Raw genomic sequence first — 25,581 nt, forward strand, 5'->3', positions numbered from 1 at the left:
CCCCGGCCTCTGTCGCGTGCCTGCGGGCTGGCCGTCCGGGCTCTCGGCGCGAAGGTCTGGAAAAAGCCCCACCGCACCGTCTGGAGGTGCGAGGACCGGCAGCAATGAACGCAGCGGAGGCGCAACAAAGGGGCGGACTGCCAGCGCCGGAAAATAAATCAATACATAAGCCAAGGCCAGGAAATGGCAGCGGCGCATCTCAAGTCAGCCTTCCTGAAATCCAATAGATGATAAAGACCAAGCCCCGCGCTTCCGAGATGAGAACAAATACAGGGATTGTATTTTAAATACTCTGAAGTGTGTAAGGCCAATTGTGTCTCCATATCCTTTTGATACTCAACTTTCCCTTAACAATAACAAAAAAAAAAAAAGAAAAGAAGAAAGAATAGAAAGAAGAAATAAGAAGAAGAAGAGGAAAGAAAAGGAAAAAAAATTGTCAGCCAGGTTCCTGGACACTCTCACCTTTGGTTACCACAAGCCCACTTCTTAAATTATTTGTTTCGTTGGTTGAGTTAAAGCGTGCAGTGCATGCTTCTTCTATTTCTATACTTGTTTTTATAACAGCAGCTTCCCTAGGAGGCTGCAGCCGAAATGGCCTCAGACCGTACCATATCTTTGCTTCTCTTCAGAAGAAAACTTGGCTGAACAAAGTCAGTCCCAGTCTATCACTCTGCTCTAGGCAGTCTTTGCGATTAAAGGCTTGATTTTTTTCTTTACAAAAAAGAAAAGAAAAAAGCCGCCAGCAATAATTAGATTAGACACGAATAAGATTTACTACAAGGTTCGTGAAACCACTTTCCTTAAGCAACTTGGCAGAGTCTGCGTTGCACTCAGCAACAGTGGGCAGGGTGGTGTGTCGAAATGACCTGTTTTACAGGTGAGTGTATAAGAGTTTTGCAGGCTTAAAGAGATATGGGGTTTTTTTCTTCTTTGCCTCTTTCTTTTCTCATTTTCTAATTTCTCCACTCTGGTCCAGAAATCCACAAGTATACACATTTCTTTTTTCAACACACCTCTCCGTAAAGCTCCAATAGTGTTGCTCTGCAACTGTTGTTCTACCAGAACTTTGCTTCTTCAGTGTGTTACTTTCCTTTATGAGCTGGTGCTGAAAACCTCTTAGAACAAGCAGCAAAAGTTAACGTGCTGATGTTCACAGTTAGGGCTCTGTAGAAGGCAAGACACAAATCATAATGCTTCTTGGATATACAGCTGGAAGCTTCTTGTGCCTCTTAAGTTCTGTAGAACTTCGTGTATACTCTTTGGTAGAATTCAATTAAGATCTGTAGCATCCATAAATGGGTTCTTGCCTACTGTTAGCAACACTTGATGGATTACCAGAAAGAGATATTGCTCTAAAAGTGAACATTTTTTCACACCCAGAATGGATACTGGCACCTGATTAAAAACCACAGTGTTCGAGCTGAACAACTAATCTTATGTCTGCATTACAAGCAGGAGGGAGAGAGACAAAAGAGCACACAAGGCATTTGTTACCCCTTAGAAAGCTTCCCCCAACCCCATCCAGTGACCTCCACTTACACCTTTGTGAGAAATGGGTAATATGCACCCCTAGCTCCAAGGAAGGCTGGGGAGGTGATTATTTTGTTCTGGGAACATTGCCACTCTAAACAAAATCAAGGATTTGTTCGTAAGGAAGAAGAGGGGACAGATACCAGGTAGAAAGTTGTTAGTTTCTACTAACCTTGAGTGAGTCCATTCAACTTCCAGAGTTTCAGTTTTCTCCTCTATAAAATGACTGCTTTTGACTGAATGGTCTCTAACCCCTTCCTGTTCTTAACCCTAAGATCTCTGATCTGAGGATCCCTTTGCCATCTGGCAGCATTAGCTGCCATTCTCCTCCCTGAAAAAACTGCTGTTAAAAAAGGACTATCCACCTGATCACTTGCTACTAGAAAATATTCCAGGCAAAATATCCTTATCGGTTGCCTAGATTCCTACCCAAGACCAAGAAAGTGGTGGGGCAAGAGTTTTAGAAACTGTAAGTTGGGTCCTGAGCATGTATTTACTCCAGTACCTGGTGGTATTTACCACTGTTTATCGTCAATGTGTGAAGAGCACTCTGGAGCATTAAAGACCTTTCAAGGAAGACAGGCATACAGAAATGAAGACAACATTTAAATTTCTTCTGAAATTCTATGCATGCGCTTCGAAGACAGAGAGTCAGACTGTCAATAGGTACCAAATAAAAGGTGCTTTATTATTTCCCTTTCTTCTAAAAAAAAAAAGATTAAAATCATGTAAATTTAAAACTTCATTCCCTAAAAGAACCAAAATTAAGAAAAATGTTAATTAATATTTCTCTAAAAATAAGAATAAAATTAACATGACAGATGCTGCTTCACAGGGGACTTCCCCACCTAAGAGGAAGATATTTAATAGAGGGATTATGTGGTGTGTGAATTTTTCACACCGAGAAGACCAGCAATGTTAAAGGGTCCCTTGCTGTGGAAAATCTGCTAATTGCCAACTTTCATCAAATGGAGAAAATTCTTCAACTGCTCTATTGCCATGCCAATTATTGAAATAAGTATAACTTACAGAGATTCACAACATTCTATTTTCTCCTTCTGATGGTAACCAGCATAATACATAATAGCTTTAACAAATAACATCAACAACATACACAATCCAAGTTTTCTTTTTAATGATGACACATAAATTGTATTTTTGAAGGTTTTGAATTTAAAAATCTATGATGATGAATGTTCAGCTTCTTAAGAGTTAGAGACTGAAGAAACCTAAAATATCTTACTTTTAATAAAATCTCACATTGTCTTAGTTTTTTATTTCAAAAATGTAAACCTAAAATTTGACTGATACCTGTACTCAAAAAGATCATTTTTAAAATAATCTTATTTTTTGAATAAGCTTTATTGAGGTAAAATTTATATACCATAAAATTCACTAATTGTCAGTGTACTGCTTATTTTTATTAAATTATGGATTTGTAAAGCCATCGCATAATTTGGTTTTGTAATATTGGAATATTCATTTATTGAGATTTTCTTTAATTTTTTCCAGCAATGTTCTATCACTTTTAGTGTTCAGATATTGTACTTATTGTATTATACATTGCAAGGTACTCCTTTTAATATTATTGTGAATAAAATTGTCTTCTTAATGTCATTTTTTGGAATGTTAATTACTGTTATATAGAAACAACTGATTTTTGCATAAGGTTGTGTTTTACAATGGGGCAAAATTCACTTATCAATTCCAGATTTTATTTTCAGATTCCTTATAATATCATCTGTAATTAAAGACAATTTTATTTCTTCCTTTCCAATCTGTATGACTTTATTTTTCTTGCCTTATTGCTCTGGTTAGAACCTCCAGTAGAACCTCCATTGAATGCATGCAGCAAGTGTGGGCATCCTTGCCTTATTCCCAATCTTGGGGGAAAAAGCATTCATTCTTTCAGCATGAAGTACTGATTGGTTTGGCTACATTCCATGACTTTTGATATGTTTTTAAATTAAGTTAGAAATATTTTTTAAATTTCCTATTGTGATTTTTTTTCTTTGACCAATGGGTTATTTACAAATGTGTTGTTTAATTTCCAAATTATTTCAAATTTCCAAATCGTTTAGATTTTCTTTTTTTTTTTTTGGAAGAAAATGACTTTATTCTAATTAACTCACAAAGAATAAAATCATAACAGCTAGTTTAAGGAGGTAACACATTTTGCCCAGTCCCAAATTCTACAAAGTAGGAACATGCCCCCTTCCATTTCAGTTCTGAAGCAAGGAAGCTAGGAATGACAGGAGAGGTTTAAGTGATGGTTACACTTTATACCTTCACTATCAATTCTATTTTTATACTAAATTAACTTAAGATATGAGAGCTGATTTTCCATCTCTCCAGGTTGAACTTCTTGATTAGGCCAATCAATTTGCAAGTCGGCACTGTTTCAGCACCTCACTGAAACCCTCACAGAACTTGATGTCACCCTGGTTCTGGGCACACTCAAGAAACTGTTTGATCTCATAGAAGCAAGGCTGCTGCTGCTGTGCCGGCTGGGTTCCCTGCGGCTCCTGTGAAGGCAAAACATTCAACATTGCTGAGAAAGAAAATCATACGTATGCCTAGACAATGAAAAGTATCCATCCTCTTTGAGGTTAATGGGAAATGGAACTAGCACCAGATGCAAATTAAAGTTTCCATCTATTAACATGGAAAGTGAAAACATTTAAATCTTCATTTACTTAAAAAATATTTTAGGCTGAACATGGTGGCTCACACCTGTAATTCCAACACTTTGGGAGGTGAGGCTGAGGAGGGTGAATCACTTGAGGTCAGGAGTTCGAGACCAGCCTGGCCAATATGGTGAAACCCCGTCTCTACTAAAAATACAAAAATGTAATCCCAGCTACTTGGGAGGCTGAGGCAGCGGAATCGCTTGAACCAGGGAGGTGGAGCCTGGGCGACAGAGCCAGACTCCACCTCCAAAAAAGAAAAAAATTAAATAAATATTTTTAGTAAAGACAGGGTCGCACTATGTTGCCCAACCTGATCTCAAACTTCTGGGCTCAAGCAATCCCCTCACTTCAGCCTCCCAATGTGCTGGAATTATAGGCATAAGTCTCTGTGCTCAGTCAAAAGTGAAAATATTTAAAAGCAGAGAGCCAACAGCTTTAACAAGATTCCAATTATAACCAGAAAGATTCATAAAGATGCAAATAAACAAGAATTGTTATCTTGTGAAGCTTCAGGGAGGAAAAATGGCAGTATTATAGAAAAATGGATGGAGCAGTTTCAAGCACACCAGAAATACAAGCGTATATACACCTATGCTCGTTAGACTAGAAAACCCATACACATCAGAAAGATGGGTAATGGCAAATATCAGGTAAAAGAGCACAGAGCTATGCAAGATTTTTGATTCGTTAACTAAGATCAAGACAGGGTTAGTCGGAAGTGTCACTGGGATGAAATATTCAAAGGGAAAAGTGGTTGTTTTTACAGTGAGTCAAGTGGACTGTTACAAGTCTACTCCTTGGGAAGAAGTACAATTTGTACAGTACTTGTTGGTGCTGGCCTAGGGCAATAACTCAACGGCCAAATGTGGCTTTAAAACCCATTGTCTATTAACAGCACAGTGGGTTCTAAAATCAAAGACAAGTGCTATACATAAGGAACTTACAAACATCTGGGTTTTCTCATAAAATCCACCCATGGAAGGGAAATGCTGCCTAAATTCCCACCTGGTAAGTGATGTCAGGCCTTGCAGGCTCAGCATTACTTCCTCCACTGAAGCCCCCAGTAATGGCATGACCCAGTGTGTGTCCCACAGCAGAGCCCACAGCCACGCCAGCTGCAGTGGTTGCCATCTGGGCCATCAGACCTGGCTGCCGGGGTGCAGCAGCAGAAGAGCCAACTGCAGATGGGGGTGCCGCTGCTGGTGGCTGAGCGACAGGTGCCGGCCTGGGTGCAGCTCTCATCTGAGGTGCCCGGCTGGCCGGAGGGGCCATGCGGGAGGTGCGGCTTCGGCTTCCACGCGGCATCCTAGGTACGGGACAGCTGGACCTCTGGACCTGTAACAACCCGCGAAGAGCTAAGCTCGTTTAGATTTTCTATTTTTGTGTGTTGATTTCTAATCCAATTCTGTTTTGAGCAAAGATCATCCTTTGAATGATTTTAATGTTTTTAAATATATTCATCTTTTCAATGGTCTAATGTGGAAGTCAGCAACTTTTTCTTAAAGGGTAAGATATTAATGAACATTGTAGACTTGAAGCCATATAATTTCTGTTACTACTTGTCTTAGTCTGTGTTGCTACAAAAGATTACCTGGGGCTGGATAATTTATAAGGAAAAGAGGTTTATTTGGTTCATGGTTCTGCAGACTTTACAGGAAGCATGGTGCCAGCATATGCTTCCAGTAAGGCTTCAAGAAGATATCACTTATGGCAGAAGGTGAAGGGAAGCTGGCATGTCACATGGCAAGAGGGAGCAAGAAAGAAAGGAGAGGGATGTCATGCTTGTTTTAACAGTCCGTTCTCATGAGAACTAATAGAACAAGAACTTAACTCATTACCATGAGGACAGCACCAAGATATTCATGAAACCTTCATTACCAAAATAGCTCCAACTAGACCTCACCTCCAACACTGGGGATCAAATTTTAACAGGAGGGGACATATATCCAAACTATATCACTACTCAACTGTGCTGTTACAGGATGAAAGGGACTATTGACAATAGGTCCACAAATAGGTACACAAATGAATGTGGACATGTTTCAATAAACATTTATATATGAAAATAGGCAGCTATGAATAAGCACATGAAAAGATGCTCGACGTTATTAGTCATTAGGAAAATGCAAATCAAAACCACAATAAGATACTACCTCATACTCACTAGAATGGCTAGAATCAAAAACAGAGAGAATAACAAGTATTAATGACAATATGGAGAAATTGGAACCCTCTTAGAATCCTAGAACTTTGAATTACCATATGACTCAGCAATTCCACTCCTAGTTATATACACAGACAACTTGATAACAGGGACTCAAACAGATACTCGTAATTCATTGCTACATTTTTCACAATAATCAAAAGGTAGAAACAACTCAGGTGTCTGTCAATAGATGGATAAACAAAATATATACATATAATGGAATATTTTTCAGCCATAACATGTAATGAAGTTTTAACATATGCTACAATATGGATGAACATTGAAAACATTATGCTAAGTGAAATAAGCCAGAAATAAAAGGATAAATATTGTATAGTTCCACTTATATGAAATATCTAGAATAGATAAACTCATAGAGACAGAAAGTAGAGGGGCTGGAGAGAGTCTGGAATGGATTGTTTAATGGATAGAGTTTACATTGGGAGTGACGAAAAAGTTTTGGGTATAGATAGTGGTAACATTTGCACAACATTTTGAATATAATTAATGCCACTCAATTGAACACTTAAAAATGGTTTAAAAAAAAACTAGGCAGCTGGCCCTTAGGCTCTAATTTACCAACCCATGGCCGAGAATATTACCTATTTTGGATGATATTCCATGTGTGCTTAAAAAGAGTGTACATTCTGCTGTTGTTGGGTGAAGTATTCTACAAACGTCAAAGTTGATTATTGCTCTCTCTCTCTCTTTTTTTTTTTTTTGGGACAGGGTCTTGCTCTATTGCCCAGGTTGAGTGCAGTGGTGCAGTTATAGCTCACTGCAACCTCCACTTCCTGGGCTCAAGCCATCCTCCCACCTCAGCTTCCTGAGTAGCTGGGATTACAGGTACATGCCACCACACCCAGCTAGTTTTTCTTTTTTTGTAGATAGAGGGGTCTCACTATGTTGCTTAGGCTGGTCTTGAACTCCTGGGCTCAAACAGGAGCCTTGGTTCCTCCAGCCTTGGCCTCCCAAAGTGCTGGGATCACAGGCATGATCCTCCATGCCCAGCCTTAACAGTGTGTTTTCTCCAGAAATTTATTACACACAATCTTTGGCCCAAAGAGAGCAACAAAATTCTTTGGGATTGTTTGTGTCACAACAATGGATCACTCTTTGTCTTAGAGTTGCTCAAATGGTAGAATGAGAACAGTGTGCACATGTCCTAAGTCCGTCCTCATTCGCAGGGGATGTTACTTCTCTAGCAAGCAAGACTTGGCCCAGGAAGAAGCCTAGGATGGCCAGCCCAGGCTATCACAGGAGTCAGTGGCCTCCTAAGTCAGGCTGTTGAGCACATGGCCTTCCTGGTCCTCTGTGCCTGAATCTCAACTAGATCTATGGAATCCCAATGTGGCAATAGTATTCATTCATTAAATAGTCCATTAAATATAAGTGCCCACCTACTGTGTGCCTGGCAGTGTCAGGCGATGGAGATTCAACAGTAAACAAACAAGACTTTTAAAATATAAATGTCCTTTTAATACCATGCTGTGTTTTGAAAGCTTTTATTTCGTATTGGGCTTTTTGATGCTAAGGCAATATGATCTTGGTAGGTAGGGCAGAACCTTTATTTCCCTGCAGGGTGCACAGTGAAATGATACACCATTTCTTTCCTAGGAAATGAGATATGTGGAGATCATCAGTTTGTTTGTCATTAGATATGGTAGAACTATATTGGATAACCAGTGTTCTCTTAACTAAGGTCCTGACTAGCTATTCACCCACTCCCCCTCCCCACTTCTCTCTCCATCAACCCCCACACTTTCACATTAGGTCAAAAATTGTTCGAGTGATGACAGCTTCTATAGGTACAAGGAAGGTAGGGTTGAGAGAGAAAGCTACCTCTGATCAGTAGAGCTGCATCATCATCATAAATAATTTAATCACTTTCTCTGTGTTTAGTTTCTTTGATCTGCTTCTAACACAATCATGCCTGGTTGTGTTACTGCCATAAAAGTTTGCTCTTTGAGAGGATGACGAACCTTCTAGTCATACCTCAGTCATGATCCTGGGGCAAAGATCCACTTTATATTACTCCTCCTGCCTAATGCTTCATAGCTAAGCATCAACGTTTTTTACCATCCTGAAGGTCCCTGGTTGCTGCTTTGAAATGTTCTAAACAAGAAATAAATGAAGTTTCTTATTAGGCTGATCCTAAGAGCTATCATCCTGTTGTTCTTTATTTATTTTAGAAGATTGCTTATTTTGTGGGTATAGAGGGAGGCAAGCTAGAGAGAGGAAGAGGGATACTTTATAGCATCTCAGATTCAGTTCGAGTATTACTTTTAGGTGCAGTGAGTGAGGAGATAGGGTATATTAGGAGGTAGTAATTAGTATAGGATTGGCTACTGTCTGATGATCAAACATGGAGTTCATTGGCTCCAGCAAAATGATAAATCAGGTCTATTTTTCTATTTTGCCACTAACATATATTTTAAAAATCGTCTTGCTGTGCCAACGTTCCTCAATAAAAGCAACAGCTCTTATCTCCATTAAATTGAAATTTAAAATGTTAATAACACCAATATATGCTACTGACTTATTGATTAAACTGAGTATTTGGTAGAGCTTGAGCACTGTTGTTCTAGCTCTACCAAAAAGAGGAAAATATCTGGGAAGAAATTCACAAAGTAGAAAAAAGGTGCTAAGAAAGGATTCTGTACACATCACACATATACACACATCTATACATACACACACACACACAAATAACATTGACTTTGAGGAGCAGGAAGGACTAGTTCTTGGCAGAGAGGCTGGCATCTTTTCATCCGTCCCTCAATTACACACTGATCAGCCAATGCAAGGAGGGGAGCTGTGGTTTGTTTGTTTGTTTGTTTGTTTGTTTATTTGAGATGGAGTCTCACTGTGTCACCCAGGCTGGAGTGCAGTGGCATGATCTTGGCTCACTGCAACCTCTGCCTCCCGGGTTCAAGCGGTTCTCCTGCCTCAGCCTCCTGTGTAGCTGGGATTACAGATGGCTGCCACCACTCCCGGCTAATTTTTGTATTTTTAGTAGAGACAGGGTTTCACCATGTTGGTCAGGCTGGTCTCGAACTCCTGACCTTGTGATCCCCCTGCCTCAGCCTCCCAAAGTGCTGGGATTACAGGTGTGAGTCACTGCGCCTGGTCATTTGTTTTTAAATCACCTTTTTTCTGAGTAAAATCAAGGCCACAAAGGGGAAAGCATGTTGAGAATTGTATTTATTAACTGATTTTCTGCCTAAAAAAATAGCTACCATATTCTTCTCCTAGAGAACTATCTTTTTCCAAGTCTTGGTGTTCTTGATGCTTCCCTTCTCATGGACTCTGCTTTACTTCATTAACTTCTTTTCTGAATCCATATTTGAAATGGAGGCTTCTGTGTCTTTTGTGATTTGAAGTATTCATGAATCTACTCTATTTTAAGGACTCAAACCACTTTTGTGGCTCCTTTCCCCAATGCCCACAACATTTAAGCACATCTCTGACTGGTGCTCTGCAGCTCCTAGGTGTTCTGAAGTTCCTCCCACAGCTCTGTTGGCTGTGCACTCTGGCAAACAAAGATGAAGAACTCAATAGTTTGAAAGGCTTGTCTAGGGTCAGAAGATAATCAGAATTAATAACAGACCAAATGTAACCCACAACAGCCCAGCCACAGCCTGAGGCTCTTTTTCTGAATTTATACCTCTTCATTTACTGTGACATGCATGGTTTTGAATGCTATCAGGGGAAATATTTTTATTATATTTTCCGTTGCAGAAGAATCTTCTACTATGATTTTCTTCTCAACACATTTCTGGAATGCAGCAGCAATATTTATAAATATTCCCTTAGAGAAACAATATGGATACATTAATATAAGTGATAAGCATATTTTCTGCAAATATATCTATTTTAGCATTTCACCAGCTTGCTAGGGGAGAACTTAGTGTTTCACAAGGCATTTGTTTACTCTTGAAAAGGAAAATTGTTGATGTTTTCCTTCCAATATGCTTATCTTTAAAGATTTATAATATAAAATATTCTTATTTGAACTATTTGAATTTCATGTAATTCCAAAAGGAATTTTACCTTTCTTTTTCAGTATTCTCTTAAGACAAATTTGGTTTACCCTTATGAAAAGAAACACTTTTTATTTAACTGTAAAACTACTCATTGAGTAAGAGTAACAAGCTTTAAATAATTTGTTACATATTATCCCATTTTTTTGGTTAACAATGAAACAAAAATGACTATCAAATATGAAGTATTAATATCTAACACATATTGAGTCCAAAAAGTGTTTACTCAATGAATAAATGAACAAATGAATAAATATACTTACTTTACAATGAGAGAAACTGAGGTCAAAAGAAAAGTGTTAGCCACAATCTGGTATACTATAATCCAACTAAAAACTATCTAACCATCTAATTCAAATATTGTTTTCCCTTGTTTTATTTAGAAGACAAATGAAAGCTTTAGTACTGAATATTTTGAAAGAGAAACCTGAGAATAATGCCTTGTGGGGAGAAAAGCTTCAGATTAAAATTTCAGAATAAAAATGAGGAGAAAAATAATTTTACCCAAACACCACTTTGCCTTTCCTTTACTCTCAAATTCAAGAGTCTCAAATAACCATTTAAATACTATGAAGTTAAAGACTTTTCTTAATTATAAATCAATTGTGCTTAAGGGAAACCTGGAAGCTTTACTAAGGTTCTAATTTTTAAAATTATGTGCAGCATCTTATTTATATTTTCTAAATGACTGTTCCTAGTGGGAAATAAATACAGTGGCACAGTTATGTCTTCACCTGCCAACCAACACCACAGTTATAGTCCAAGAAACTGTATTTTATGGTACATACGTTCAATATTCACGTTTCCTCCTTCTTTGTAACAGAACTTTGAGAAATGTGCCCAATTTAAAAAAAAAGGAAAAGCCATTTTGCAGCTTTCTTTGCAGAAAGGGTTGACCAATGAGGTATCAATGGAAGTTTTTATGTCCAGCTTCTGGGAGAGCCATTTTGCCCTCTCTTTCCTTTCCTTCTAACTGAAATACTGTTCTGATACCTGGCATCCAACCACCATCTCGGACTACTGGGGAGAACCTGAGAATAGAAGCCATTCACTAAAATGGCTGGAAAGAGGGAGGAGCCTGAATCTAAGGATGGTGGAGCTTCCATTCCAACTGTTGACCACCTACCTTCTATCTTCATTTACTCCAGAGACAATTCAGCTATAACTTGATTAATTGATTAAACCATGTTATTTGAGTTTTCTCTTACATACAACCAAGCCTAGTCACAACTAATATAGCCATGTTATAGCTATGAGACTTTTAGCAACTCATTTCTCTATACCTCAGTTTACTCATCTGTAAAAATGGACCCGATAACAGTATTGACTCAGAGACCTGTTATAAGGATTAAATGAGTTAATATATGTAAAGAGCTTAGAATTGTAGCCAACACAGACTAAAGGCTCAGTGAATCCTCTATTGTTATTATTCACTTGTACCACCTATAATATAACACCCGCAGAATAAATGAGAAAAGGAGTATGAAGAGGAGAAATCACATTTGTTTCCCATTGTCTTCTTCAGAGATGAAAGACCTGGGTAAAGAGCATAACGAAACACATAACACATCATACTTCTCAATTAAAAGCACTTTGCAGATTACAAGTCATTCTGTAAGGATACTTGAGTTGTTCTAATCCTTACCAGAGCTCTGAGATGAGGGTGAAAGTCGAAACTTGCTTGAGTCAACAGGTCATTTGCTGGCTGGTTCAAGAGCTGGAGTCCCAGGTTCACTGTTCCAATAAAGGCCAAGTTGGCTTGGTTCTAGTTCATGACCCTAGACAGTACAGTATATTTAGTTTTGGTTAATTATCCTCTGAATAGGATTCTAAATTTAAATCATGTGGGATAAGACATGAGGAGGTCTGAGCCATGCTCCTGAGAAACTCCAGGAATCTGCCCTCTCCTGCTGTGATTGGCTCCACCTGCCAGCACATGTGTGGGGGTTGTAACTAAGTCTTTTTGTTTGTTTTTTTAAAGGGAAATTTCCTGAATTTTTTCAAGAAATCTATTTTTCCCCCAGCTAATTTATTTAAAAGCCTCTGAGCCTTTGGGTCTTAACTTTAGGATGACTCCCCAGTGAGCTCTGCTCACATCTTAATTTAATAATAATAGCTAATATTTTTTAAGCACTCATTATAGGCAAGGCACCATTTTAAGTGCTTACTGATATCATCCTACTTAATCCTCACAAAACTTTGCAAGGTACTGTTGTATTTGCCTTTTAGAGATAATCACCCTGAGGCACAAACGGTGGAGTGACCTACTCAAAGTCACCAGGAGGGGTGGTGGCAGAGCCAGGTGACTCCATGGTCCTAGCCACCACCCACGACTCTTGTCTCATATTTAAAAACTGTCCGCTATCTGCCTTTACTTTTCAAGGCTCAGCCACTCAGAAGGGCCTGGGTGTGTTTCTTTGCTCAGGTGCCTTTGATTGTGGTCATATTTCAATCTTGTTATTCCACATGCCAGTCTTTCATTACTCACAAAAGAGAATAAAATCCCTTAGGTGATGTCTTCCACTGCATCAGCTACCCAGGTTGTTCTGTCTTCCATGCCAGAGGCTTGTTGCTTTTGGTTGGTCCTTCCTTCATCTCAGCTCACTATCAAACGCCCAGGAGAGCCTCTGGCTCATGACTCCAAGGCCAGTTCTCCAGGACTTTTACTTCCCTAATCTTCCTCCCTTAAACCCATAATGTAGTCTAATATAAGAAAAGCTTCAAACAAATCCCAGTTGAGGGGCACCCTACAAAATGCCTGACCAGCACTCCTTAAAACTGTCACAGTCACCGAGAACAAGGAAAACCTAAGAAAGTGTCACCACCAAGAAGAGACATGAGAATTATTTGTAACATAGTATCCTGGATGGGATCCTGGAACAGAAAAAGGACACCAGGTAAAACCTAAGGAAATCTGAATATAGTTAATCATAATGCATCAGTATTGGCTCATTAATTGTGGCAAATGAACCATGCTAATGTAAGATGTCAATGAAAGGGAAACTGGTGCAGAACAGTTGGGAACTCGCTGTACTATATTTGCAATTTTTCTGTAAATCTGAAACTTTTCTAAATTAAAAAGTTTGTTTTTTTAAAAAAAAATATATGCCATGTAGTAAAGTCCTGTCTTATTTGTGAGATTCTACTGGGCTGGCTAATATACCACCTTCTTTGTAAAAACCTTGAACCAAACACATCCTTCTCTCCCCTGAAGAGCTTAGGGTACTTTATAGAAAGGGATGTATGTTTTTATTGTTTCTACTGATCCAGGTGGTGACTTTCATGATTCCTGGGTTGTACAGTAATGATATCTGCCATAGGGAGTAGCTTACTAAAGGTCACCAGAATGGCACCATAGCTGGGTGTGGAGCCTTGTATGGCACCTGTCCCAGTGCCATTCCAGGCTGGGCAGGAAACTGGCTCAGATGAATTCAATTCCATTCAATTCAACAAACATTAACTAGCACCTACTATGTATTGTAAGCACTGGGAAACTATTATGTTGGTGCAAAAGTAACTGCAGTGCACAACTGCAATTACTTTTGCACCAACCTAATAAAACCGAAAAAGATTGTTTCCTGCTCAAGGACAGTGTGGTGTAATTGGGGAGAGACAAATATATCATTAGACAATTTCAGAACAAGAAGTTATGTATCATGGCAGATGTGTAAAAGGTGTTGAGGGCGCTTGGGAGGAAAGATACCTCGCCAGGCAGGAGTGGGTACTGAGCCCTAGGAAAACAGTCTCAGCCTGAAGTGCAGGTGAATCCTGGTTGGGGGAAATGTGTTTTCATTCTGTAGGGGCTCTGCTATGTCTGATTTCTTAAGACTTGATGGCTCTTCTGGAGAGTTTACTCAATAGCAGTAGTGGGAATACATTAAAGCCACTTTTCCTGGCAAGGCATAAATCTTACTTTCAGGGCCTCAAGTTTTGTGAGAACATGAAAGCGCTTTGATATATATGAATAGCAAAATCATGGTTCAAATAACTTGGCTTACTCTTGTGTCTCTGAGGTGTGAACGGGGAAGGGAGATCCGCGCAGGATTTTGTGGACTGTAAAATATGCTGGCACTTCTAGGAGGGTGGTAATGGGCCTGAATTTTCTGTTTATAACTTTAGGAGTGATTAATCAGGACAATGGAGATTAATGCTATTTTCTTATACCCTTTGATAGTAAGGCATAGGCGTTTTTTCCTTAGGCTGTGAACCAGATCTGGGGGACACTTCCTGGGTCTCTTTCCTCCCTGTGAGAAATTTAATGAGCCACATTCTCATTAGACCACGAGGTCTAAGTTTGAGGCACTGTGCAAAGTGCATTTTGCAGACATAAGAGACTTTTTTCTTTCTTTTCAGTAGGAAGTCACTGCATTAGAGAAGCAATTTCCTGATATGGAGGTCCCAAATAAATTGTCTGTGCTGTCTAAATGTTTTTCCAGATATTTTGAAATTATTTGCTCTCTTTCCATGTCATTCTCTGAGGGATGAGGAGCAGCCAGCTCTTGGGTCCTCTTCTCCTGCTTACTGTCAGCACCACCTCCCCTTCCCTCATCCTAGGAGCTCCTTCTGTCAAAGGCAAATGCCCACAACATATCCTGAGACAGTTAACATCCTTCCCTTCATATCCAGTTTCCTAAGCTAAGAAGAATAAAGAAACTATTTGCTTGGCTTTATTCAGCACCTTGTGTCTCACAGGCTGCAATTCTTTGGTAAATTACACCACTAATTGTTTAGCCATCAGGGAAAACTGGTCTTTTATAATATTTTCCTTTTCTGAGTCTCCCTAACACAATGAAAAGTCCCTAGTGTCCAGACAAGGATTTAAAAAGTGAAGTCTGGGGGGTAAGTTCACAATGCTTGGGGAAGAAAAAGGATACTCCATGACTGAGAAAGCTAAGCCAGGAGGGGTACTTGAGCCCAGGAGTTTGAGGTTACCGTGAGCTATGATCATGCCATTGCACTCCAACTTGGGGCAACAGAGCAAGACCCTGTACCTGTCTCCAAAAAAATAAAAAGGATACAATGCAAGAACATGATTTTATTTTTCTTGAGACGGAGTTTCGCTTTTGTTGCCCAGGCTGGAGTGCAATGGTGCGATCTCGGCTCACCGTAACCTCTGCAGCCTGGGATCAGGTGATTCTCCTGCCTCAGCCACCTGAGTAGCTGGGATTACAGGCATGTGCCACCATGCCTGGTTAATTTTTTTGTATTTTTGGTAGAGACGGGGTTTCTCCATGTTGGTCAGGCTAGTCTTGAACTCCTGACCTCAGATGATCTGCCTCCTGCGGCCTCCCAAAGTGTTGGGTTATAGGCATGAGCCACCATGCCTGGCCAAGAACATGATTTTTAAAGTGGACATAGACCAGCTAGGAATTAGGAAGACTTTCTTAGTATCTAAAGAAAAAAAAAAAAAAAGTAACTAATATCTACCACTGCCCAATATCTACATTTTTGGTGGGTAAAAAGCACTGAACGATGATTTATTAGACAGTGTTCATATCAGAAGATGTTTTCTTCCATAACTTATTTTGACATGGTTTAGTGTCTCATTGCTATCACTTTATTATATAAATAACCATTAAAATACATTAGATCTTAAAAAGATGGACCTTGATTTTATATCTGGTCTGAGTAATAAGAAATGGATTTATATGCTCTCCTGCATTTTGTGAAACTGGCCACAAATCAGAGGAGTACACATAGAATTATTTTGAAATGACTTATAAATATTATATACATTATTGTTTTTAAGAGGAAGTAATTTTCCAGCAGAAATGGCCAACAAGATTACCTGATTTCTCCAAGAAGCATGAATTGTGTATCTACCATGTACTGTGTTTACCTCCTAGAAATTAAAAAATGAGTAAATCAAAGATACTGACACCAAGAGCTCACAGACTGCTCGAGAAAATAGAGAATAAACAGAATTATGGTACAATGTGGTAAGTACTGTAATAAAGGCACACAGTCAGAACTAGGAAGTAAGAGGAAGGAAGGCTTTATAATGGGCTGGCCGTTCCCTCTGCCTAGATCTGCTGGGGCAGGTGAAGCTTGACTTTTAAATTGAGAGTTGAATGATAAGTAAGAGTTCAAAAGGGCAGGTAAAGAGAATTAATTCTAGGCTAAGAACCACCTATGCAAAGGCAGGAGGGTAGAGAGTACAGTGCCTTCAGGTGTTACTTTACTATCATCGGGTTGGAGAGAGGCGGTTACCAAAGATGAGGCTGGAAGAGTAGGTAGGGCATAGATCTCCAAGGGCCTTCTAAAGCATGCCACGGAAGTAGACATCACCCTGTAGACCAACACTTCTTAAATTTTAATGCTCATATGACCCATTTGGGGACTTGTTAAAATATAGATGCTAGCTGGGCACAGTGGCTTGCACCTGTAGTCCCAGCTACTCAGGAGGCTGAGGCAGGAGGAGCGCTTGAGCCCAGGAGTTCAAGGCTTTATTACACTAGGATCATGCCTGTAAACAGGCACTGCACTCCAGCCTGGGCAGCACAGATAGGTCTCACGTGGGGCCTGAGTGTCAGCTTTTCTAAAATGCCCTAGATGATGTGCTGCTACAATAAAGTTGGTCTACAGACCATGTGATAAGTAGAAAATATTTACAAATTACAAATTCCATTACCTGGAATGAATTCTAGGCACTAAGACATACCTTCAGCCCTTGAGAGGAACTGGGACACGATTCAACTAGAGCTCCCAGGATGGTGAATTCTGCCTATAAGTTGCCTCCTGGGTTTACTGTGGGTGCTCTACAAATGCAATAATTTTTTTCTACATGTTCTATGACGTGAAGACAGTGGGGAAGCAATGTAACACAAATAATCCAGTCAGTACTGTAAGAACCACATTTTGGCTTTTTTGGCTGCGGGGAGCAAACAGTCCCAGTTACCCAAAGCAGCTGATATTCATTGTCGGCATGGCCCAGAGCCTTTTCCCCCAGTAGTAATCATTTGGAGGTTGAAATCTTGGCTCCAGTTCACCTCTGCAGTGGGACTTAATTCATGCCAGACTGTGGTGGTTTCTGTAGCAGTCCAACTCTGCCAAGGCTCAAAGTCCAAAGATTCTCTCATGCAGTGGCAACAGAGGAGGAGCAGAATTAAAACATAAAACTCTTGTTCTATGACCTTTCAGCTATTACTGTTTAATTATTTTTATGACATTATAAGTCATTTTGCCAAGTCATTCCTTAGCCCTTTTTCAAAATATGACAATGATTATTAACTTGGTCTCTTTTCCTAATAACCTATAATAGCTATTTGGAATAGAAAAATGTCAGACTGTATCAAATGAAAGACATCTGAATTTCTGTGGAGTCAGTTGGTCTTTAGGTTAACATTATATATCAGTATGTGTGTAGGAACATAGTCACACATATGAGATTGTGCCTGCAGGTCAATTTCTAGAAAAGAAATTGCTCACAGGTGTTGCCTGTGGAGAGAACTGGGGAATGGAAGAAGGGTCAGCTCTGCGAGATCTTCTAGGCAATAGTACTTCTTTTATTCTGTTTAAAATTTTTTTCTAATATGATGGCTTAACTTAAAAAATACACACACACACAAAAGAACTGTCTCAATGACTGAAAAGTATGATAATACTTGCAGGTTTGGGTAATATAATCCCTTTCCTCTGGGTCATCTAGTATTGAGACTCTTTTTGTACAGTGTTTAAGGGGAAAAGATTAACGGCTTTAGGTCTCCTGAAGTTTAAGCCCAGGTTGCTAAATTACTTACAGTTGGTTAGTAAGGAAATCAATTTTCGAAATAAAAAAATTCCCCATAAGAATTTTTTTCAATTGTTTCCTCAGTTGGTGATTTTTGCCCTCTCTTCAGACAATAGTGAAACATAAAATGAGATGCAGCATTACGAAATGAAAAGAATTGGAGGGAAAAACATTTGTTTTTAATGAAGTCAAGGATCTTCATTGATTCCCCTCTCTCCACCTTCTCTCTCCCCCAACTATAATATCATAGAATACTGAAGGGAAGCACATTCCAGATACATGCTGTATAGACTAGCAACATTGAACGGATAACTTACATTATGCTATTATAAATTTATAAGCCTAGAAGAAGCATTATTCTCTTCCATAAATACTATGAGTGTTAAACATTCAACAGTCATAACCCAGTTTGCAATCTCCTATGACTTGCATAAAATTTCATCTCAATAAATTGCAGTGAAAATAGACGGCAGATGGGAAGGTAGGACTAGATTGTAGTTCCGACTCAGAGCAGCATGCAGAGGCTCTTATAGTGAATTTAGCTCCAGAACGACTGTAAGAACAAACCAGAAATCCAGAGAGGACCCATAGAACCTCTGAAGAAAATAGACTGCTCCTGCAGCACCCAGGTGACATCCAAATACTGTGCTGGTATCCATGGCTGAGAGACCTACTGAGAGTTCACATTGCAGGACTCTGTGCAGACAACCCCCAGTACCAGCCTGGAGCTGGGCAGACTTGCTGCATGGCTAGACCTGGAAGAGAGACAACAATCACTGCAGCTCAGCTCACAGGAAGCCACATCCGTAGGAAAAGGGGAAGAGTACTACATTAAGGGAATACCTCATGGGACAAAAGAATCTGAACAACAGCCTTCAGTTCTAGACTTTCCCTCTGACAAAGCCTACCCAAATAAGAAGGAACCAGAAAAACAACTCTGGTAATACGGCAGAACAACTCTGCTAACATGACTCTTTAATATCCCCCCGAAATCACACTAGCTCGTCAGCAATGGATCCAAACCAAACATGTACCTGATTTACCTGAAAAAGAAATTCAGGAGCTTAGTTATGAAGCTAATCAGGGACTCATCAGAGAAAGGCAAAGCTCAAGGCAAGGAAATCCAACCAACGATGTAAGAAGTGAAGGAAGGAGTGTTCAAGGAGACATTTGGCATGAAGAAAAATACAACAAAAACTGTAGGAAACACTGGACACGCAAAAAAATGCAAAATGCTCTAAAAAGTCTCAGCAATAGAACTGAACAAGCAGAAGAAAGAAATTCAGAGCTTGAAGAAAAGAGCCTAGAATTAACCTCATTCAACAAAGACGAAGAAGAAAGAACAAGAAAATACGAACAAGGCCTCCAAAAAGTCTGGGATTATGTTAAATGACCAAACCTAAGAATAACTGGTGTTCCTGAAGAAGAGAAATCTAAAAGTTGGGAAAACATATTTGGGGAAATAATTGAGGAAAACTTCGCCAGCCTTGCTAGAGTCTTAGATGTCCAAATACAAGAACCACAAAGAAGACCTGGGAAATTCATTGCAAAAGATCATTGCCTAGGCACGTTGTCATCAAGTTATCTAAAGTTAAGACAAAGGAAAGAATCTTAAGAGCTGTGAGACAAAAGCACCAGCTAACCTGTAAAGGAAAACCTATCAGATTAACAGCAGATTTCTCAGCAGAAACCCTACAAGCTAGAAGGGATTGGGGGCCTATCTTCTGCCTCCTCAAGCAAAACAATTATCAGCCAAGAATTTTGTATCCAGCAAAACTAAACTAAACATCATATGTGAAGGAAAGATACAGTCTTTTTCAGACAAACAAATGCTGAGAGAATTCGCCACTACAAAGCTACCACTAAAGGAGCTCTAAATCTTGAAACAAATCCTGCAAACACATCAAAACAGAACCTCTTTAAAGCATAAATCACACAGGATCTATAAAACAAAAATAAATTTAAAAAGCACAAACAACAGCAACAACAAAAAAACAAAGGTACACAGGCAACAAAGAGCAGGATGAATTCAATGTTACCTCACATCCAAAGTTGTTTGAAAAGACTTAAAAGCAGTGCTTCCTGAAATTCATTTTTCTACTTATATACTATAATCCTCCCATTTAGAAATTACTTTTTAAGGTTTCATCTATAAGGAAGGTAGAGATAAAATATAAATGTTTGGCCAGGCATGGTAGCTCATGCCTGTAATCCAAGCACTTTGGGAAGCTGAGGTGGGTCAACTGCTTGAGCCCAGGAGTTTGAGACCAGCCTGGGCAACATGGCAAAACTCTGTCTCCACAAAAAATACAAAAACTTAGCCAGTGTTGTGGCCCAGCTTAAGAAGCTGAGGCAACAGGATTGCTTGACCCTGGGAGGTCAAAGTTGCAGTGAGATGAGACTGCACCACTGCACTCCAGCCTGGGCAACAGAGCAGGACTCTGTCTCAAAAAACAAACAAACAAACAAACAAATAAATGTTTTCAATATAACACTGAACCAACCCCACTTCATAATTGTTTTCAATAAAAACATCTTCTCTAATATAGTGACTCCTAAACTTGGCTTCTTATCACTATTAACTGTGGAGCTTAAAAAAATTTTTTTCTCCACCATAGCCTTCTGAATAAAAAGCTTCAGAGGTGAGACCTTGGAATCTGTAAGTTTTATAAATTTACTAGGTGATTCTAATGAAACTAACCTTTCATTGTGCTGATAGATGTTTAGAAATAATCAGTTCAAAAATTTAGCTGTTACATAAACTTAAATGCCTTCAGGGGCCAGCCAGTTAACAGAAGTGTGACAGGCATCCCTGTGTAAAACCCAAGAAAGCTATCATTAGTGTCAGTATATTTTATGTGTGGCCCAAGACAGTTCTTCCAATGTTGCCCTGGCAAGCTAAAGATTGGACACCCCTGATCTAGATGTTAGATCTATCAGACTGACTAGGTTCAGTCTCAACTTTTTTGATAAGGATATTTTATAGATGTACCTCACATTGCATTACAGCAGGAGGCATGCAATGTCTTGAGTCACTTCTAGGGATGGTAGGATTGATCAGTGGATTCAGGTGGTAGCAGCTTGAGCCTTCCACTTTTAAGTTCTCCATCAACCTTTCTCCTGATGGTTTCAGCATCCATTGATTGTTGTAGCCTAAAATCCACCTACCTCGGCCTCACAAAGTGCTAGGATTATAGGCTCGAGCCAATACGCCCAGCCTCTTTCCACTTTTTAGAGCTTTTTTTCTGAATATTGAAATGCATATGGCATCAGACATCTGGATATTTTTCTGTCCCCAATTTCTGCCATTTCCATGTGACTTTGAATTTGATCTTTCTTATTTCAATTCATTCGTTAGATGGGGGGACCACTAGATCTCAGCTTCTATGGTCGCCCCCAGCTGTGAAACCCCATTGTTTCCAGGCAACAACCTCATTGCAGAGACTCAGGTCACCAAAGTACATTATGGCCATGATAGTTTCGTTTGTAATGACTAGTCAGCAGATGTAGGTTACCCTTCTGGCCTAAGCTATTTACATTTTGGTTTTTCTCTTTCTTGTCTCCACATGGTCTAAGAACACCACATGTGAGATCCTGAGTGAATTTGGTCTCTCTATTTAAACTAAGAACTTTGATATTGATCTTTTATTTTTTCCTAGGTATACACATTTTCATAACGGTTAAGTATAAATTTCAAGAGGTATGACAGAGATAAAAGGGCAAAAAGGCAATTCTTGCCTGGAGCTATCCTTTAATTATAAGCTCTAATCTGTGACTCTCTCAATGGGTTTCTCTACTCCTTAATTAAATAAGGTGCCATTAAATCAGTAACTCAAAGGGCTATTAACTCCTTACAATACTTTTAAATATAAATACCTACTTGCTTGTCTCTTGAGAAAATTCTTTGAATAGCTACTTAGTTTTAAAAGAAGTTAGGAGATACAGTGGAAATTCACTTGAACTGAAAATGCACTCTGCCATTTGGATCACATCAAAGGGGTTACCGTAGTTTTCCTCTCATACTTTCTTCTCAGCTACCACCACACCTGAAGGACTCAAGACAGTCATACAGAATTCAGCTTTAGACTTTAGAGTGGCTAGAGAAGGCACATTTAATTAGGAGCCAGGGTTCCATAACTGTCCAGTATGGGCCTAGCAACGCTAGGCACTTTGTATATACCATCTTACAAACCTCCCAACACCAGATGACAGATGTCAGGTTTCTAGGTTTAGAATGGTTAACTAACTTTGCCAAGATCACATGGCTACTTAGTGATGGAACCTGAATTAGAATTCAGGACAGGTTCAAAGCTCTTTCTCCCTGTGATGGTTAACTTTATGCATCAACGTGACTGGGCCATGGGGTGCCTAGATCAGCTCTCCTGGGTCTGTAGCTTACTAGGTGAAGATCACTGGACTTCTCAGCCGTCATAATGGTGTAAGTCAATTTCTTATATAAATCTGTTTCTGTCTTTGTACAAATATGTCTATTTTTCTTGTTTCTCTGGAAAGCCCTGGCCACCACACCCCCTTTCAGGTCATAGCTATATTACTGTTCTAATTCCACAATTGATTGTGTGCCAATCACTTTGATTTCCGTCCTTTTGCTCCATTTATAAGAATTGAGAGTCATCATAAATGGAAACTAATTGTAATGAAAAGAAAAAGTTTTGAAATCTCAGGTAAATTTATTAATTTATGTAAACTTAGAACACTGCCAGAGACATACCAATAAACAAGAGTTTGCTTTTAAAATTATTATTATTGAGGTGGTTCCAAGATGGCCAAACAGGAACCAGCCTTCAGCTCCCAGCGTGAGCAACACAGAAGACGGGTGATTTCTGCATTTCCAACTGAGGTACTGGGTTCATCTCACTGGGGCTTGTCGGACAGTGGGTGCAGGACAGTGGGTGGAGCCCACGGAGCATGAGCCAAAGCAGTGAGAGGCATCGCCTCAGCCGGGAAGCACAGGGGGTCAGGAAATACCCTTTCCTAGCCAAGGGAAGCTGTGACAGAGAGCACTGGGAAAATTGGGTCACTCCCACCCTTATACTGTGCTTTTCCAACAGTCCTAGCAAATAGGACACCAGGAGATTATATCCCACACCTGGCTCGGAGGGTCCCATGCTCACGAAGGCTCGTTCATTGCTAGCACAGCAGTCTGATATGGAACTGCAAGACAGCAGCAAGGCTGGGGGACGGGCGTTCACCATTGCTGAGGTTTAGTAGGTAAACAAAGCGGCTGGGAAGCTCGAACTGGGTGGAACCCACCTCAGCTCAAGGAGGTCTGCCTACCTCTGTAGACTCCACCTCTGGGAGCAGGACATAGCTGAACAAAAGGCAGCAGAATCTTCTGCAGACTTAAACGTCCCTGTCGTCCGTCTCATAGCTTTGAAGAGAGTAATGGTTCTCCTAGCACAGAGTTTGAGATCTGAGAACGGACAGACTGCCTCCTTAAGTTGGTCCCTGACCCCTGAGTAGGCAAACTGGGAGGTACCTCCCAGTAGGGGCTGACTGACACCTCATACAGCCGGGTGCCCCTCTGAGACGAAGCTTCCAGAGGAACGATCAGACAGCAACATTTGCGTTCTGCAATATTTGCTGTTCTGCAGCCTCCACTGGTGATACCCAGGCACTGTTTCCAGAATGGACCTCCAGCAAACTCCAACAGACCTACAGCTGAGGGTCCTGTTAGAAGTAAAACAAACAAACAAACAGAAAGGACATTAACGCCAAAACCCCATCTGTATGTCACCATTATCAAAGACCAAAGGTAGATAAAACCACAAAGATGGGGAGAAAACAGAGCAGAAAAGCTGAAAATTCTAAAAGAGTGCTTCTTCTCCTCCAAAGGAACACAGCTCCTTGCCAGCAACGGAACAAAGCTGGACCGAGAATGACTTTGATGAGTTGGGAAAAGAAGGCTTCACACGATCGGTAATAACAAACTTCTCTGAGCTAAAGGAGGATGTTTGAACCCATTGTAATGAAGTTAAAAACCTCGAAAAAAGATTAGACAAATGGCTAACTAGAATAAACAGCGTAGAGGAGGCCTTAAATGACCTGATGGAGCTGAAAACCATGGCAGGAGAACGACGTGATGCATGTACGAGCTTCAGTAGCCAATTCAATCAAGTGGAAGAAAGGGTATCAGTAATTGAAGACCAAATGAATAAAATGAAGTGAGAAGAGGAGTTTAGAGAAAAAAGAATAAAAAGAAACAAATGAAACCTCCAAGAAATATGGGACCATGTGAAAAGACCAAATCTACATCTGATTGGTGTACCTGAAAGTGACAGGGAGAATGGAACCAAGTTGGAAAACACTCAGCAGGGTATTATCCAGGAGAACTTCCGCAACCTGGCAAAGCAGGTCAACATTCAAATTCAGGAAATACAGAGAACGCCATAAAGATACTCCTCGAGAAGAGCAAGTCCAAGACACGTAATTGTCAGATTCACCAACATTGAAATAAAGGGAAATTTTAAGGGTAGTCAGAGAGAAAGGTCGGGTTACCCACAAAGGGAAGCCATCAGACTAACAGCAGATCTCTCTGCAGAAACTCTCCAAGCCAGAAAAGAGTGGAGGCCAATATTCAACATTCTTAAAGAAAAGAATTTTCAACCCAGAATTTCACATCCAGCCAAACTAAGCTTCATAAGTGAAGGAGAAATAAAATCCTTTACAGATAAGCAAATGCTGAGAGATTCTGTCACCACCAGGCCTGCCTTACAAGAGCTCTTGAAGGAAGCAATAAACATGGAAAGGAACAACCAGTACCAGCCACTGCAAAAACATGCCAAAATGTAAAGACCATCAATGCTAGGAAGAAACTGCATCAGTTAACAGGCAAAATAACAAGCTAGCATCATAATGACAGGATCAAACTCACACATAAAAAAATATTAACTTTAAATGCAAACGGGCTAAATGCTCCAATTAAAAGACACAGACTGGCAAATTGGATAAAGAGTCAAAATCCATCATTGTGCTGTATTCAGGAGACCCATCTCATGTGCAGAGACATACATAGGCTCAAAATAAAGGGATGGAGGAAGGTCTACCAAGCAAATGGAAAACAACAAAAAAAGCAGTGTTTGCAATCCTAGCCTCTGATAAAACAGACTCTAAACCAACAAAAATCAAAAGAGTCAAAGAAGGCCATTACATAATGGTAAAGGGATCAATTCAAGCAGAAGAGCTAACTATCCTAAATATATATGTACCCAACACAGGAGCACCCAGATTCATAAAGCAAGTCCTCAGAGATCTACAAACAGACTTAGACTCCCACACAATAATAATGGGAGAACTTAACACTCCACTGTCAACATTAGACAGATCAACGAGACAGAAAGTTAACAAGGATATCCAGGAATTGAA

The 25,581-nt window shown here is 39.8% G+C and overlaps 2 protein-coding genes across 2 annotated transcripts in view; both read right to left on the bottom strand.

Moving 5' to 3' along the window:
* Window positions 1-198, bottom strand: part of LOC105527413 — a 3,910-nt gene extending 3,712 nt beyond the window's left edge. The window contains exon 1 of the mRNA XM_011963733.1: window positions 8-198. Within this exon, the coding sequence (XP_011819123.1) occupies window positions 8-198 (191 nt within the window). The remainder of the gene's footprint in view (window positions 1-7) is intronic.
* Window positions 199-3,612: 3,414 nt separating this feature from the next.
* LOC105527358 (coiled-coil-helix-coiled-coil-helix domain-containing protein 2, mitochondrial-like) lies at window positions 3,613-5,575 on the bottom strand. The gene is made up of 2 exons (XM_011963654.1): window positions 5,226-5,575; window positions 3,613-4,055 (listed from the first exon to the last, which is right to left on the bottom strand). Exons 1-2 carry the CDS (start codon window positions 5,523-5,525, stop codon window positions 3,909-3,911), a joined length of 447 nt encoding a protein of 148 aa, XP_011819044.1. The 5' UTR covers window positions 5,526-5,575; the 3' UTR covers window positions 3,613-3,908.
* Between the last annotated feature and the right edge of the window lie 20,006 nt (window positions 5,576-25,581).

The sequence above is a fragment of the Colobus angolensis genome, unplaced genomic scaffold (assembly GCF_000951035.1).
Source record: "Colobus angolensis palliatus isolate OR3802 unplaced genomic scaffold, Cang.pa_1.0 Scaffold62, whole genome shotgun sequence".
Classification (NCBI taxonomy): domain Eukaryota; kingdom Metazoa; phylum Chordata; class Mammalia; order Primates; family Cercopithecidae; genus Colobus; species Colobus angolensis.

What these genes read in the sequence shown, in the direction of transcription:
- LOC105527358 (XM_011963654.1), bottom strand. Translation starts at nt 5,525, where the DNA reads ATGCCGCGTGGAAGCCGAAGCCGCACCTCCCGCATGGCCCCTCCGGCC. An exon ending in GGCCTGACATCACTTACCAG is followed by an intron (nt 4,056 to 5,225) that starts GTGGGAATTTAG and finishes TTGCCTTCACAG; the next exon opens with GAGCCGCAGGGAACCCAGCC.